The following is a 15,442-nucleotide window of genomic DNA, read 5'->3' on the forward strand; positions in this document are numbered from 1 at the left end:
TCGGGGCCTAAAATTATCTGGTATGATCTTCAAGGCAAGAACTATATTTTACTAGTACTGCAGAGTGCCTACTAATTTGGGAGTCTTTGTAAAAATAACAATCAACATCACTCCTATTCAAGAATTAGAAGATATACAGATGATTGCATCAAAAACAGGCTGTCAAAAACAGAACAATTTAAATGTCTTTGATTATACTCAAATGGAGAAGTAATCTAATCGGCAGCAGGCATTTCAGCTAACCTTATAACAGGGGTTGGCAACCTTTGGCACGCAGCCCAATAGGGGCTGCGGGAAGCGTCGGGTCCAAGGGATGTGCTGGCCACCACTTCGCGCCACCCCCATTGGCCTGGAGTGGTGAACAGTGGCCAGTGGGAGTGCGATCGGCCGAACCTGCGGACGTGGCAGGTAAACAAACAGCCCCAGCCCGCCAGGGTGCTTACCCTGGAGAGATGCGTGCCAAAGGTTGCTGACCCCTGCCTTATAATATGCACACAAGTTGGAAATATCAAAAACTACTGGGGCATACAACAAACTGATTTGTACAAACAAATTTGGAGAAGGATTAAGGGAAACTGCAAATACTTCTCTTAAATGCAAATAGAAATGGCTGCTCCAGATTGAGCCAATAGGTAGAGTTCCATGATAAACAATCCAGTCTCCATTTTACAGTGGGATGATTTTAGATAAATTTTCCAAATTTAGTTGTGACCATCAAACCTGCACAGAGGACTGGATGGTACTCTCTTTGAAACTCAATAAAATTAAAAGCAGCAGAGAATCCTGTGGCACCTTATAGACTAACAGACGTTTTGGAGTGTGAGCTTTCGTGGGTGAATACCCACTTCGTCAGACACAGGTAGTGGAAATTTCCAGGGGTAGGTATATATATGCTAGCAAGCAAGCTAGAGATAACGAGGTAGTTAATCAGGGAGGATGGGCCTGTTCTAGCAGTAGAGGTGTGAAAACAAGGGAGAGAAACTGGTTCTGTAATTGCAAGCCATTCACAGTCTTTGTTTATCCGAGCTGATGGTGTCAAATTTGCAAATGAACTGAAGCTCAGCAGTTTCTCTTGAAGTCTGGTCCTGAGTTTTTTTGCTGCAGGATGGCCACCTTAAGGTCTGCTATAGTGTGGCCAGGGAGGTTGAAGTGCTCTCCTACGGTTTTTGTATATTGCCTTCTGATATCTGATTTGTGTCCATTATCCTTTTCCGTGTGACTGTCCAGTTTTGGCAATGTACATAGCAGAGGGCATTGCTTGGCATATGATGGCGTATAACATTGGTGGACGTGCAGGTGAGAGACCAGTGATGAACCAGTGAATCAAGAGGCTGATAAAGGAGGTGCTGTGTCATCATGACAGGTCTGACTACCAAAAGGAGGCCGCCAGACAACTCTCCAATACCAAATTCTACAGGCCACTTCCCTCAGATCCCACTGAGGAATACACTAAGGAACTGCACCATTACTCAGGACACTCCCACACTAATACGGAACAAATCAGCTATACTCTTAGAGCCACGACCAGGGTATTCTATCTACTACCCAAATCCACAACCCGGAAATCCTGGACGCCCATCATCTCGGGCATTGGCACTCTCACTGAAGATGAGTAGATATGGAATCTAGAGCCCATGCCACCAGCACTCCCAGCTATTCCGTGACACCTCTGATTTCCTAAGGAAACTACAATGCATTGGTCACCTCCCAGAAAACACCATCTACGCACCATGGATGTAGAGGCCTCCTAACACAAACATCCCACACACAGATGGAATACAAGCCGTCAGGAACAGTATCCCTGATGAGCGCACAGAACTGGCTGCTGAGCTCTGTGTCTTATATACTCGCACACACTATTTCAAGTTTGATGACAATATATATCTTCCAGATCAGTGGCACTGCTATGGGCACCCGCATGGCCCCACAATACGCCAATATTTTATGGCTGACCTGGAACAACGCTTCCTCAGCTCTCGTCCATCAACGCCCCTTCTCTACCTGCTACATTGAAGACATCTTCATCATCTGGACCCATGGAAGGAGACTCTAGAAAAACCACCACGATTCAACAACTTCCACCCGCACCATCCAACCTCTACCACTCAGCCTGGACCAATCTACACAGGAGGTCCACTTTCTAGACACGCCGGTGCAAATAAGCGATGGTCACATTAGCACCACCACCCCATACCAAAAACCTACGACGCATGCCTACCTCATGCCTCCAGCTTCCATCGGGCACATCACACATCCATGTCTACAGCCAAGCACGAGGTACAACCGCATCTGCTTCTAACCCCTCAGACAGAGACCAACACCTACAAAATCTCCACCAAGGCATTCTCAAAACTACAATACCCGGAGGAAATTAGGAAACCAGATCAACAGAGCCAGACGTGTACAGAGCCTCCTCTACAAGACAACCCAAGAAAGAAACCAACAGGACTCCACTGCCATCACATACAGCCCCCAGCTAAAACCCTCCAACCATCATCAGGGATCTACAACCCATCCTGGACAATGACTCCAAACTTTCACAGGTCTGGGTGGCAGGCCAATCCTTGCCCACAGACAACCGCCACCTGAACGTATTCTCACCCAAACTGCAACCACCGTACCATAGTAACTCTAGCTCAGGAACCAATCCATGCAACAAACCTCGATGCCAATCTGCCCATATCTACACCAGCACACCATCACAGACCTAACCAGATCAGCGACACCATCACTGGTTCATTCACCTGCACGTCCACCAATGTAATATACGCCATCATATGCCGACAATGCCCTCTGCTTGTACATCGGCCCAAACTGGACAGTCACATGGGGAAAAGGAATAAATGGACACAAATCAGAATGTAGAAGCAATATACAAAAATCCTGTAGAGAGCACTCACTCCCTGCCAACTATAGCAGACCTTAAGGTGGCCATCCTGCAGCAAAAAACTTCAGGACCAGACTCAAGAGAGACTGCTGAGCTTCAGTTCATTTGCAAATTTGACACCATCAGCTCGCGATAAACAAAGACTGTGAATGGCTGCCAATTACAGAACCAGTTTTCCTCCTTGGTTTTCACACCGTACTGCTAGAAACACGGGCCCATCCTCCCTGATTGAACTAACCTCGTTATCTCTAGCTTGCTTGCTAGCATATATATACCTACCCCTGGAAATTTCCACTACCTGCGTCTGACGAAGTGGGTATTCACCCACGAAAGCTCATGCTCCAAAACGTCTGTTAGTCTATAAGGTGCCACAGGATTCTCTGCTGCTTTTACAGATCCAGACTAACACGGCTATCCCTCTGATACTCAATAAAATTACATTCCAAAAGCTGTCCGTGAAAGTGAACACTAAGCAATATAAGGTTCATAACATCCTGAGGCTAAATGTACTTCTTGCACAGAATTTCAAGTCCTTGTTCACTTCTGACATACATAAAAGACTGACTCGGGACAGTCATGCAGCAATAATCTCTCTAGGCCTTTAAACTGATGCCTTTTAAAATACAACTGAATACACATAACTATACTTCAAATCTTCACTCAACTCAAGCACTTTCAGATATTTTAAACTACAGATGTTTGTCAGTCACCTGTTTAATCTTCTCACGATCCTGTTCTGGAGTGCCTGATGAGTTAATTCTTAAACTTTTCTTAAACATAGCCATTCGAGTCTTTGCTTCACTTCGCTGAATTTTGGGCAGTCTTGCTCTTTCCTGAGTTTGCCTGTTCTTCAACTCCTCAATAAGCCGTTGATTATATCGTTGCATCTGTTCTGTTTCCTAAAAAGGTTTTGAACAAAAAGATTGTTTGTAATATTGCTATATGACTAACATAATATGTTTAAACATTTAGGCATCAATTTAGCAAAGCACTTAAACATGTGCTTAAGTCCATCCCATTTCTGCAGGGGTCTGATTCAAAGCCCAGTGAAGCCAAGCTGCCCAGCTCTGAAGGAGAGGGTAAAAGTACACAACAGACCAAATTTCACAGTCTGTGATGCATTTTTCACGGCCACAAATTTGGTAGGACCCTACTTATAGTATTTTACTGAACTTGGGGCCTTATAGGGACATTGATGTTAAATATTCTTAAATAAGACCTCTTTACCTATGTTAAAAATACCATAGGTTATTAAAACTCTAACTTTAGTGTAATTACTTGGGATTTACACCAGGGCAATGTAGCTCAGAATATGGTCAATAGCACTTTCAGGTTCTCTTGCAATAACAAGAGTCATTGGACTCTAAACACGGCAGAGAACTATTTGTTTAAAGCACCTGCTTCTCTTGGAATAAAACACCAATATTAACAAGAACCCACTAATGCTAATGTTTCTATTGGTTTTTTATTTTTAAAAACTTGTTTTTTGAAATCTAACTTTTGGGCTAAATTTGACATAAGAAGTATCTTGATCCCATTACTTTATAGGCCCAATACTACAAATAACTATGCAAATGGATGGGACTGATCACATAAGAAAATATGTAAACGTATTTTTGGAAGGTAAGTTTCTATATTTGTAACAGCAGTGCTTCCTTTTGTGCTCCCTAATCGTTTACTGTTCTCCCATGTTACATCTGGTCTTAAATTTAGATTGTAATCTTTCTGGATAAGGAATATCTCTCTCCTAATGGCTTACTTTGAGTGCTTGAAATATAAATAATGTGTTAACTACCAAACATGTCAAACAACTTTGATAAAGTGCCTCAATGTACTGACTGAAGCAACAAAACAAAGCGAAGAGAGATTTATATAGCAAGAAAGAAGCTACACAAGTTGAATGAACCAAGTTGTTGTAGACAAGTAAACTAGTATTATAGATCAAAAGATATTTTAATATACCACTGAAGATTGTAATATAGAGGAAAGGGACAAACTCAGCACTAACTTTTTCATGCCTCTTAAGAAGCTGGTGTCTCTGCATGAAGTACTGATCTTTGAGTTGCTGCTTCAGAAGCTGATGTTTTTCCTGTAAATGTCGTTCTTCTAGCTCCCAGATTGCAGCTTCACGAGCTGGAGGAGGAGGAGGAGGAAGTTTGTTCCAGAAAGTACTACATAGTATTTTCTAATCTACACATATATATTTAAAATTACAGGGATATTTTAATTTAAACAAAATGATAAAAACATATTTGTAAGAAGCCATTAATACAGATATATGCAACACCACCATATCTAATAAAATGATCAATAGTTACAATTTTAAGAACATTAGAATGGCCATACTGGGTCAGACCAAAGGTCCATCCAGCCCAGTATCCTGTCTCCCAACAGTGGCCAATGCCAGGTGCCCTGAAGGGAATGAACCTAACAGCTAATGATCAAATGCTCTCTCTCCTGCCATCCATCTCCACCATCTGACAAACCGAGGCTAGGGACACCATTCCTTCCTCAGGCAAGGAGTTCCACAGGTTGACTGTGCACAGTGTGAAGAAGAGCTTCCTTTTATTTGTTTTAAACCTGCTGCCCATTAATTTCATTTCGTGGCCCCTAGTTCTTATATTATGGGAACAAGGAAATAACTTTTTCTTATTCACTTTTTTCACACCACTCATGATTTTATACACCTCTCTCATATCTCACCTTAGGCCTTGTCTACACTAAGGGGTGGGGTGGGGTATCGATCCAAGTTACGCAACTTTAGCTATGTGAATCACGTACTTAGATTTACACCGTGTCTTCACTGGGTTAAATTGATGGCCGATGCTCCCCCGTCGACTCGGCCTGCGCCTCTCGCCCTGCTGGAGTACCAGAGTCGATGGGAGAGTGCTCGGAGGTCAATTTATCACGTCTAGACTAGATGTGATAAATCAACCCCCACTGGATTGATTGCTGCCCATCGATCCAGCCGGTAATGTAGACAAGCCCTTAGTCTCCTCTTTTCCAAACTGAAAAGTCCTAGCCTCTTTAATCTCTCCTCATATGGGGCCCGTTCCAAATCCCTAATCATTTTAGTTGCCCTTCTCTGAACCTTTTCTAATGGCAGTATATCTTTTTTGAGAGGAGGAGATCACATCTGTGCGCAGTATTCAATGAATACTGTATTCACTGTGTTTAATTAAGAATTAATACAAGAAAAGTGTTATCTGGAAATGTCTTGAGTAAATTTTTTTTGTTATAGAGTTATAAGCAAAATTCAAAATTATGTGACCAAAACTGTGCAAATAAATAGGTATTGGCTGAGTCAGAAAAGGCAAGGAACAGCTCAAAAAAAGACGGTAACTCATCTTTGTAACTGTTGTTCTTCGAGGTGTGTTGCTCATATCCATTCCAGTTAGGTGATTCCCAAGCCTTACCTAGGCGGTGGGGTCGGAGTGAGATGTCGCAGAGTGCAACATGGCGGAGCTGAAGGCTGCATCATCCCTAGACTGCTGAACCAGGGTGTAGTGGGAAGCGAAGGTATGGACCGAGGACCAGGTCGCTGCCTGACAGATTTCATGAATGGGCACGTGAGCGAGAAAGGCAGCCGATGAGGCCTGAGCCCTGGCGGATTGCGCAGTCATGTGGCCCGAAGGGGCGTGAGCCAAGTCGTAACAGGCGCGGATGCAGGACGTTACCCAGGAGGAAATCCTCTGCGAGGAGACGGGTAACCCTTTGACACGTTCAGCCACCGCAACAAAGAGCTGGGGGGGGGTTCTGCGGAGTGGCTTAGTTCACTCTATATAAAAAGCAAGCACCCTACGGACGTCCAGTGAGTGTAGCTGCTGCTCCCTGTGAGACGAATGGGGTTTTGGGAAGAAGACAGGTAGGAAGATCTCCTGGTTAACATGGAAGGCCGATACCACTTGGGGAGAAAGACTGGGTGCGGCCTCAGCTGCACCTTGTCCCTGTGGAACACAGTATACGGGGGGATCTATCGTGAGGGCCTGAAGCTCCGACACCCGCCTTGCGGATGTGATGGCCACCAGGAAAGCGGTTTTCCGGGAGAGTAGAGAAGGGAGCAAGTCGCTAATGGTTCAAATGGAGGGGACATGAGCCGGGCCAGAACTAAGTTAAGATACCACGTAGGGGCAGGGCGGCGAATTTGGGGGTAGAGACGCTCCAGGCCCTTAAGGAATCTAGCCACCATTGGGTGGGAGAACACCGAGCGGCCATCTCCGCCTGGGTGGAAGGTGGAGATGGCTGCCAAATGAACCCTCAGAGATGATACCGCCAGACCCTGTTGCTTGAGGGACCAGAGGTAGTCCAAGATATCGGAAATGGAGACCTCGGTGGGACGGAAGTTCCGTTCCGCGCACCAGCACGCGAAACGCTTCCATTTGGCCAAATATGTCGCTCTAGCGGAAGGCTTCCTGCTACCCAGGAGCACCTGTCGCACTGGGGTAGAGCAACGCAGCTCAGACTGGGTCAGCCACGCAGGAGCCATGCCGTGAGGTGGAGCGACTGAAGGTCCGGGTGACGGAGCCTGCCGTGCTCCTGAGTGATCAGGTCCAGGTGAAGAGGCAGGGGAACAGGGTTGACTACGGAAAGGTCTAGCAACACGGTGCACCAATGCTGCCGAAGCCACGCTGGAGCTATCATGATCAAGCGGGCCCTGTCCCTGTGCACCTTCAGAAGGACCTTGTGGACGAGCGGAAATGGTGGAAAGGCATTGAGCAGGTGCGTCACCCACAGTACAAGGAAGGCATCCGCCACTGAACCCGGTGAGATGCCTTGAAAGGAGCAAAACCTCTGGCATTTCCTGTTCCCGTGAGATGCAAAGAGGTCCATCCTGGGAAACCCACACCTCTGGAAGAGCGAAAGAGCAACGTCCGGGTGAAAGGACCATTCGAGGGAAAGGAAGGATCTGCTGAGGCGATCCGCCAGCGTGTTCCGAACCCCCAGGAGAAAGGACGCGATGAGGTGAATAGAATGGACTATGCAGAAGTCCCAGAGTCGTAAGGTCTCTTGACACAGGAGAGAGGACCTCGTGCTGCCCTGCTTGTTGATATAGTACATGGTCGTTGTGTTGCCGGTGAATACCGACACACAATGGCCCTGTAAGTGTTGACAGAACGTCTGACAAGGAAGGCGGACCGCTCTCAGCTCCCGGACGTTGATGTGGAGGGCCAGCTCGTGACGTGACCAAAGGCCTTGGGTGCGTAGGAGCCCGAGGTGAGCCCCCCAAGCCAGGGAGGAGGCATCCGTTGTCAGGGACACCGAGGGCTGGGACGGATGGAATGGGAGCCGCGCACACACCACGGAAGGATCCAGCCACCACTGGAAGGAGTCTAAGACATTCGGGGGAACAGTGACGATCATGTCCATAGGATCTCTGGCCAGACGGTATTGTGTGTTGAGCCAGGACTGGAGGGGCCTTAGGCGGAGTCTTGCGTAGTTCGTTACGAATGTGCAGGCCGCCATGTGGCCCAAGAGGGCAAGGGCGCCGCTTGCAGTCTCCGGATGATGGCCGCCGTAGTTTGGAACCTTGACAGTGGCAGACAGGCTTTGGCAAGAGTGGAGTCCAGGGTGGCGCCGATAAACTCTATCCTCTGAGTGGGGATTAGAGTTGATTTTTCCACATTGATCATTAGACTTAGACGTAAGAAAAGGTTCCTGACAACGTGGAAGTGACTGAGGACTTGCGCCTCGGAGGTCCCGCGGATAAGCCAGTCGTCTAGGTACGGAAATACGTGTATTTGACTGCAGCGAAGGTGGGCGACGACAGCCATACATTTGGTGAATACTCTTGGGGCTGTAGAGAGGCCGAACGGGAGGACCGCGAACTGGAAATGTTGTCGGTTGACCACAAACCGAAGGAACCTCCTGTGAGGTGGGAAATGGCTATGTGGAAGTAGGCATCCTGCATGTCGAGGGCGGCATACCAGTCTCTAGGATCCAGGGATGGGACAATGGTCCCCAGGGATACCATACGAAACTTCAACTTTATCATGTATCTGTTGAGTTCCCGCAGATCGAGGATAGGTCTGAGACCTCCCTTTGCCTTGGGGATTAGGAAGTAGCGGGAATAAAACCCCTTGCCCCGCTCAAGCTCCGGGACCTCCTCTATGGCTCCTTTGGCGAGGAGCGCTTGCACCTCCTGTAGGAGGAGTTGCTTGTGAGAGGGGTCCCTGAAGAGGGACGAGGGAGGGGGGTGGAAGGGAGGCTTTGAAACAAATTGTAGGTGGTATCCAAGTTCCAACGTGCGTAAGACCCAGCGATCTGACGTTAGCTGGGACCATGCAGGGAGGAAAAAGGAAAGATGGTTGGAAAAAGGAGGGGACGGATCCCTTAAAGAAACTGGTACAACGCCCTCGAGCGCACCTTCAAAAGGAAGGTTTTGGCCCGGAGAAAGGCTTGGAGGAGCTCTGGTTCTGGCCTCCTTGGTTGCTGGATTGTCTCCGGCGACCATTCCTGCCTCACCGTCTGGCGAAGTCTTGCCTCTGCTGAGGTTGAGGGTAAGGCCGGTGTTGTTGTTGTGGTAGGAAGGGCCTGCGCTGGGTTACGGGTGTGTGCATCCCTAAAGAGCGCATAATGACCCTATTGTCTTTTAGGCTTTGCAGCCTATTTTCTGTTTTATCTGAAAACAGGTCTTGGCCCTCAAATGGGAGGTCCTGAATGGTATGTTGGAGTTCCGGGGGGGGAGGCCGGAGACCTGCAGCCATGAGATACGGCGCATAGTTATGCCAGATGCTAGAGTCCGGGCAGCTGAGTCCGCGGCGTCCAGGGAAGCCTGTAGGGAAGTTCTTGCGACCTTTTTGCCCTCACTGAGGATCGCGGAGAACTCCTGACGTGCTTCCTGCGGAAGCAACTCCTTAAATTTGTCTGCTGCTGCCCAGGTGTTGTAGCTATAGCAGCTAAGGAGGGCCTACTGACTGAAGATGCGGAGCTGGAGGGCCCCCGCAGAGGAGACCTTTCGGCAGAGCAATTTCATACGTCTCGCCTCTTTCGATTTTGGGGCCGGGGCCTGCTGTCCATGGCGCTCCCTCTCGTTCACCGACTGGACGACAAGGGAGCAAGGAGGAGGGTGGACATACACATATTCATAACCCTTCGAGGGTATCATGTATTTGCGCTCTACCCCTCACGCTCCAGGGGGAACAGAAGCCGGAGACTGCTAGATGGTAGTGGCATTGGCCTGTATGGTCTTAATGAATGTGAGGGCAACTCTAGTGGGGGCATCCCCTGACAATATGTCCACCACTGGGTCTTGTATCTCCGAGACCTCCTTGGCTTGCAAGTTCATGTTCTGTGCAACACGCCTGAGGAGGTCCTGGTGTGCCCTGAGGTCAATTGAAGGGGGGCTGGTAGATGAGGTTCCAGCTACAGCCTCGTCAGGGGAGGATGAAGAGGAGAGACCAGGTACGAACGGGTCTGCAGAGGGCTCTGCCTGGTGAACCACGTCTGACTCCCCATGGAGCTCGGGGTCCTGAGGCTGGGACAACCCTTCCTCCGTGGGAGGAGGAGGAGGAGGAGGAGGACAGGAAATCGTGGCCTCCGGAACCCTGTGTTCTGAGGCATTCGAGCGTGAGGGACCTGGCAGAGGGCCTTGGGCTTGATGGTATGCCTAAGGCGTCCAGAATCCCCACTGCTGCGGTCCAGCATCTTGAGGTTGGGGTTCATGGAACAAAGCAGCAGGTACGTTGGTGTCCGGGGTGTATACGCTATCCGCCTGAGAAGACACAGACGGCTGTTGGCACGGCCGGGGGGTGCCGAACGAGGCTGGTATGGGTCCCTTGCTCCCGTTGGTGGAGACCTCCTCGGTGCCGGGGACCGGTACCGGGAATCATAACGGTGCCGAGATTGAGACCAGGACCTGCCACCAGCACGGTACCGGGAGGTCGACCGGGATCGGGAATGCCTACGGCGGGAGCGGCTACGCGAGTCTCGGTGCTGGGAGGATGTCTAGAGCCAGAACGGTACCGAGAGTACCGGGCAGGGCATGAGGTGGATCCGTGCCGTAAGTACGACCGGTACCGTCACAGTGAGCGGTGCCGGGACTGCGAGCGGCGCCTAGATCGTGACCTTCCACGAGACCGTGAGCGGTGCCGGGACCTGGATGGAGATCGGTGCCGGCTCACCGAATCCAGCGAAGGAGGCCTCATGGCTGCAGGCTTGCCTCTAGACTGTAGAACCCGCACCAGCAGCGCTGGGGGTTGAGGCAGGGCAGACTCAGTCATTGCAATAAGGTCCCTGGCCGAAGAGAATGTCTCCAGCGTGGAGGGGACCGTCAGCTCGACCACAGGTCTCACCGGGGAGCTCTCCAGGAATGGACTCGACGAACCTCTCGGGGCCAGAGTCGACAGTACCACGGGCGTCGGTGCCGCAGCAGGAGTAGATGCTGGGCGATCCGCACGAGTCTGCTTCGAAGGTGTAGAGGAAGCTGAGGGCCTTCGGTCGGGACCCTGCGCCGGAGAAGGCCAGTGCCGAGGTGTCTTCGCGGAGCCGGCGCGGTCCGGTGCCGGAGGGGCGGTGTCAGGACTCTGTGCTGAGGACGGAGGGTTAAGGGCTGCCTCCATAAGGAGAGTCTTTAACCGAATGTCCCTCTCCTTTTTAGTCCGTGACTTAAAGGCTTTACAAATGCGGCCCTTGTCAGATATGTGCGACTCCCCGAGGCACTTTAGGCAGGAGTCATGGGGATCACTTGTGGGCATCGGCTTTTTACAGGCTGAGCACGGTTTGAATCCCGGTGAGCCGGGCATGGGCCCGGACACCGGGTGCAGGGAAGGGCTAAAGCCCAAGCCCGCTAAACTATATACAACAACTGATTAACAACTATAAAACTAAATACTCTATAGACTAATGATAACTATATACAACGAGAGATGAGTGAACAAGGAGAAGCTAGGGACGTGGAGGACAGCTATGCTGCGCTCCACAGTTCCAATGACCGACATGACGGTAAGAAGGAACTGAGGAGCGGATGGGCCAGCAGGGGTATATATCAGGCGCCATAGCGGCGCCACTCCAGGGGGCGACCTGCCGACCCACCGGAGTTGCTAGGGTAAAAATCTTCTGACGAACGTGCATGTGCGGCGCGCACACCTAACCGGAATGGATATGAGCAATCACTCGAAGAAGAAACAATTTTAACATATTACTTTTCTGCTAGCAGAACAAAGGCATTTCAAATATAGTACTGTTTTATATTAATGATATGCTTTTAACTACAGTTTCAATTTTAACTGTGGATGTCCTTGATTTTACAGATTTAGGTCAGACTTTACTATTTTTCTAACAGCTCCCTTTGAGATGAAAAGTTGCATATAAAAAAGAAGAAGATCTAATTTTAAAGGACAAATTTGATGATGATGGATACCTCTCATAAGCTGCTGCTTGTTATTCAGGCAGTCTCGCTCAATATTGGCTAGTTCTGTTTTTTGCTGCTGGATGATTTTCTTTAGAGATGAATCCAATTCTTGTTGCTGCTTCTGCACAAATTCTTGTTCCTATTAAAAACCAGGGAAAATAGATTAAGTTGCTGTATTCTATTCATACTAAATTTTTAATGAGATTCCCAGAACAATTTTCTTTGTTCCCTTGATTAAATTGCAAACCAAACACATTTATGAAAATTGGGCCTACAATACATCTGTAATAAAATTATCTACTTTTGGGGACATCCAGTAAAAGAGAAAGGGTACAGAATTTTTAATTACACTTTTAGAAATGAAACAGAAAGCAATGAACTAACCAAAATCTGCAGTTATTTCTGTGCTCAGAGTAAAACATAATGAGTTTGATTAGAAAAAATAATTTACATTTTCTCAAATTAAATTAGCAACTGGTCTGAAAGTGGGTGGAAATTGTGCATCTACGGCAATGCAAAGAGGTCAAAAACTAAACCTTTTATTCCCTGAACCAGCAGGAGCTACTACTGTTGCTTAAATAACGTGTCAACACCAGGGAGAGGTAACTTTATTATACCACCCTCTGGTGGTTCCTCCTGCCTAATTTAGGTGGGAAGCTTATGAAAAGAAAGCCTTGGCTCTGACCTTGGTTGGCTAATGGTACTGTCATGAAAGATGCCTGGAAGGGCTGGTACTAAATCCTACTAATAAGGAGCAGTCCTCCATGGGAAGAATTTAAAGAGGAGGAAAACATGCAGCTTATGTAACTGTGGGATCAGTGTCTGAAGATCCCTCCTACCTAGACTCTAGGTTTTGGAAGGGCCACATAATGTAACCAAACGTGACAGCAGCTGCATGGGACTGAAGAAGCCCTGCAGTCGCCAATAAAGGAAAACCAACCACGTGCTAAAAACTGAACCCATGTTCACTCAAAGCCAAGTACAATCATCATTTTGTTAGCTACTCTTTATTTGGCAATGCACAGAGTTAACAAGCCTTCATAAACCAATAGAAACTATCTGCACATAAATTATTCAAATAACTTTTAAAGAAAATAATTACTTTTCATACGTGTGTGTGTGTGTGTGTGTGTCTGTCTATATACACACACACACACACACACACACACTTTTCATAGTTTATATTTATTTATATCACTGGGGAATAAAAACTGAGGAAGTCATATTGATACAGGCCCCAGTCCTGCAATTTGCTCTATGTACAAAGGTCCTCCCATGCAGAACAAGCTGCAGGACTAGGAACCTAATTTGCAGAAATAACAAAAATATTTATTTGCAAAGTTGGAAACCCCCCTCCCCCATGCACACACACACAAACAACCCAGAAAAACTCTGATACAATAAAGTCACATGTAGTAAAGAGTGTAACAGTTGACATTTGTTTGGGATTATTATTCAAAACTATTTGTATGCACACTTTGCACAGCTACGTCTAAGTTATTTAGTCAAAATAAAACAGACATTACACAGTTCACTATAACCTATCCACACTCTACAGTTGACTTCTCATTTTTATGTATCTACACATACAGGAAAGCATGCACACACATCTTTGCCTTACAAAAATGACAAGAAATTTTATGTAAAATATGATATACATTGAACCTACTTTCCAAAACAAGAAAAAAGTGTTTTAAAAATGGATCTGTGCTGGTTACATGGAAAGGGGCATAATCTCAGCATTTTTAGTGGAACACAAAAAAGAACATAAGGAGAATACAGACCTTAGTATTGTGTTAATTTTGTCTTTAAACTTATAAGACAGATTTTCAATAAAACGTTCTTAAACTTGTTAGTGAAAGTGTCTTAGTAAAGTTGAGTTCAATAACTTAATGAAATAGTCACCGATATTTTTTGTTGTTCAAAGTTACCTTTATAAGGTGTATATTATTTTGTTAAGCACTATGAAAAGCAGTAAGTAACCTTTTTACGCTGCGAGTTGAAAGTGTCCTTGTTTTAGTGCTCATGAATTCAGAAAATTGACATGCATTGCTTAGGGGCTATCAAAGAAGCTTTTCTGCTGCAATAGTACAAAAAGTTTGACTATTTTTACTGCACTTGCAATACACAAATAGACTAAAGGCCTGATTTAGCAAAGCATCTAAGCATGAAGATAGCTGTGGTCTAAGTAAGGGCTTATTTACACTTACATTTTATAGTGCTCTAACTTGCTGGCTCAGGAGGGTGAAAAATCACCCCACTGAGCACAGCAAGTTTGAGCAATTTAAAGCACTAGTGTGGACAGGCTCAGAGCACTGGGAGCGCTGCTCCCGGAACTCGGAGCTATTCCCCTCATGGAGATGTATTACCAGGAGTGCTGGGAGAGCTCACGTGTGACCACACACACACTTCAAAGTGCTGCCGTAGGAGCACACCCGCGGCAGCGCTTTGAAGTTTCTAGTGTAGACGTAGCCTAAGTGGGTATTTGTGTGGAATTTAGTGTCCTGTGATATATAGGTCAGACTAGATCAGGGGTGGGGAAACTTTTTGGCCCGAGGCCACATCTGGCTATGGAAATTGTATGGCAGGCCATGAATGCTCATGAAATTGGGGAGTGGAAGGAGGTGAGGGCTCTGGGGTAGGGCCAGAAATGAGTTCAGGGTGCAAGAGGGGGCTCCAGGTTGGGAAAGGGGGTTGGGATAGCGGGATGAGGGCTCAGGCTGAGGGTCCAGGCTCTGGGGGGAGGAGGGGCTGGGGATGAGGGGTTGGAGGTGCAGGAGGGTGCTCTGGGCTGGGACCAAGGGGTTTGGAGGCCTGGAGAGGGATCATGGATGGGGTAGGGGGCTGGGGCCTGGAAGAGGGGCAGGGGTGCAGGGTCCAGGCAGCACTTATCTCAGGCAGCTTCCAGAAGCAGCAGCATGCCCCCAACTTTGGCTCCTACACAGAGACGTGTCCATGAGGTTCTACACGTTGCCTCTTCTGCAGGCGCAGTCCCTGGGGCTTCCATTGGCCGTGGTTCCTGACCAATGGGAGCTGGGGGGGCTGCATTTGGGGTGGGAACAGTGTGCGGAGCCCCCTGGCTGCCCTTACATGTAGGAGCCGTAGGAGGGACATGTGGAGCCACAGGGCCAGCCCTGACCCTGCTCCCCAGCTGGAGCACAGGAGCAGCCCAACCCTCAGACCCTGCTCCCCGGTGGGAGCTCCAG

At 47.9% G+C, this 15,442-nt stretch overlaps 1 protein-coding gene across 5 annotated transcripts in view; it reads right to left on the reverse strand.

Annotated features, from left to right (window-relative positions):
• The window catches only part of SLK (STE20 like kinase), an 87,377-nt gene that overhangs the window by 13,383 nt on the left and 58,552 nt on the right, over positions 1–15,442 (reverse strand). For all 5 annotated transcript variants that reach the window (XM_032786111.2, XM_032786109.2, XM_032786110.2 and 2 more), the window contains 3 exons: positions 12,246–12,375; positions 4,896–5,020; positions 3,598–3,786 (listed from right to left, as the gene is read on the reverse strand). In XM_032786111.2, coding sequence (XP_032642002.1) covers positions 3,598–3,786; positions 4,896–5,020; positions 12,246–12,375 — 444 coding nt within the window. The remainder of the gene's footprint in view (positions 1–3,597; positions 3,787–4,895; positions 5,021–12,245; positions 12,376–15,442) is intronic.

The sequence above is a fragment of the Chelonoidis abingdonii genome, chromosome 16 (assembly GCF_003597395.2).
Source record: "Chelonoidis abingdonii isolate Lonesome George chromosome 16, CheloAbing_2.0, whole genome shotgun sequence".
NCBI classification, from domain to species: Eukaryota; Metazoa; Chordata; order Testudines; family Testudinidae; genus Chelonoidis; species Chelonoidis abingdonii.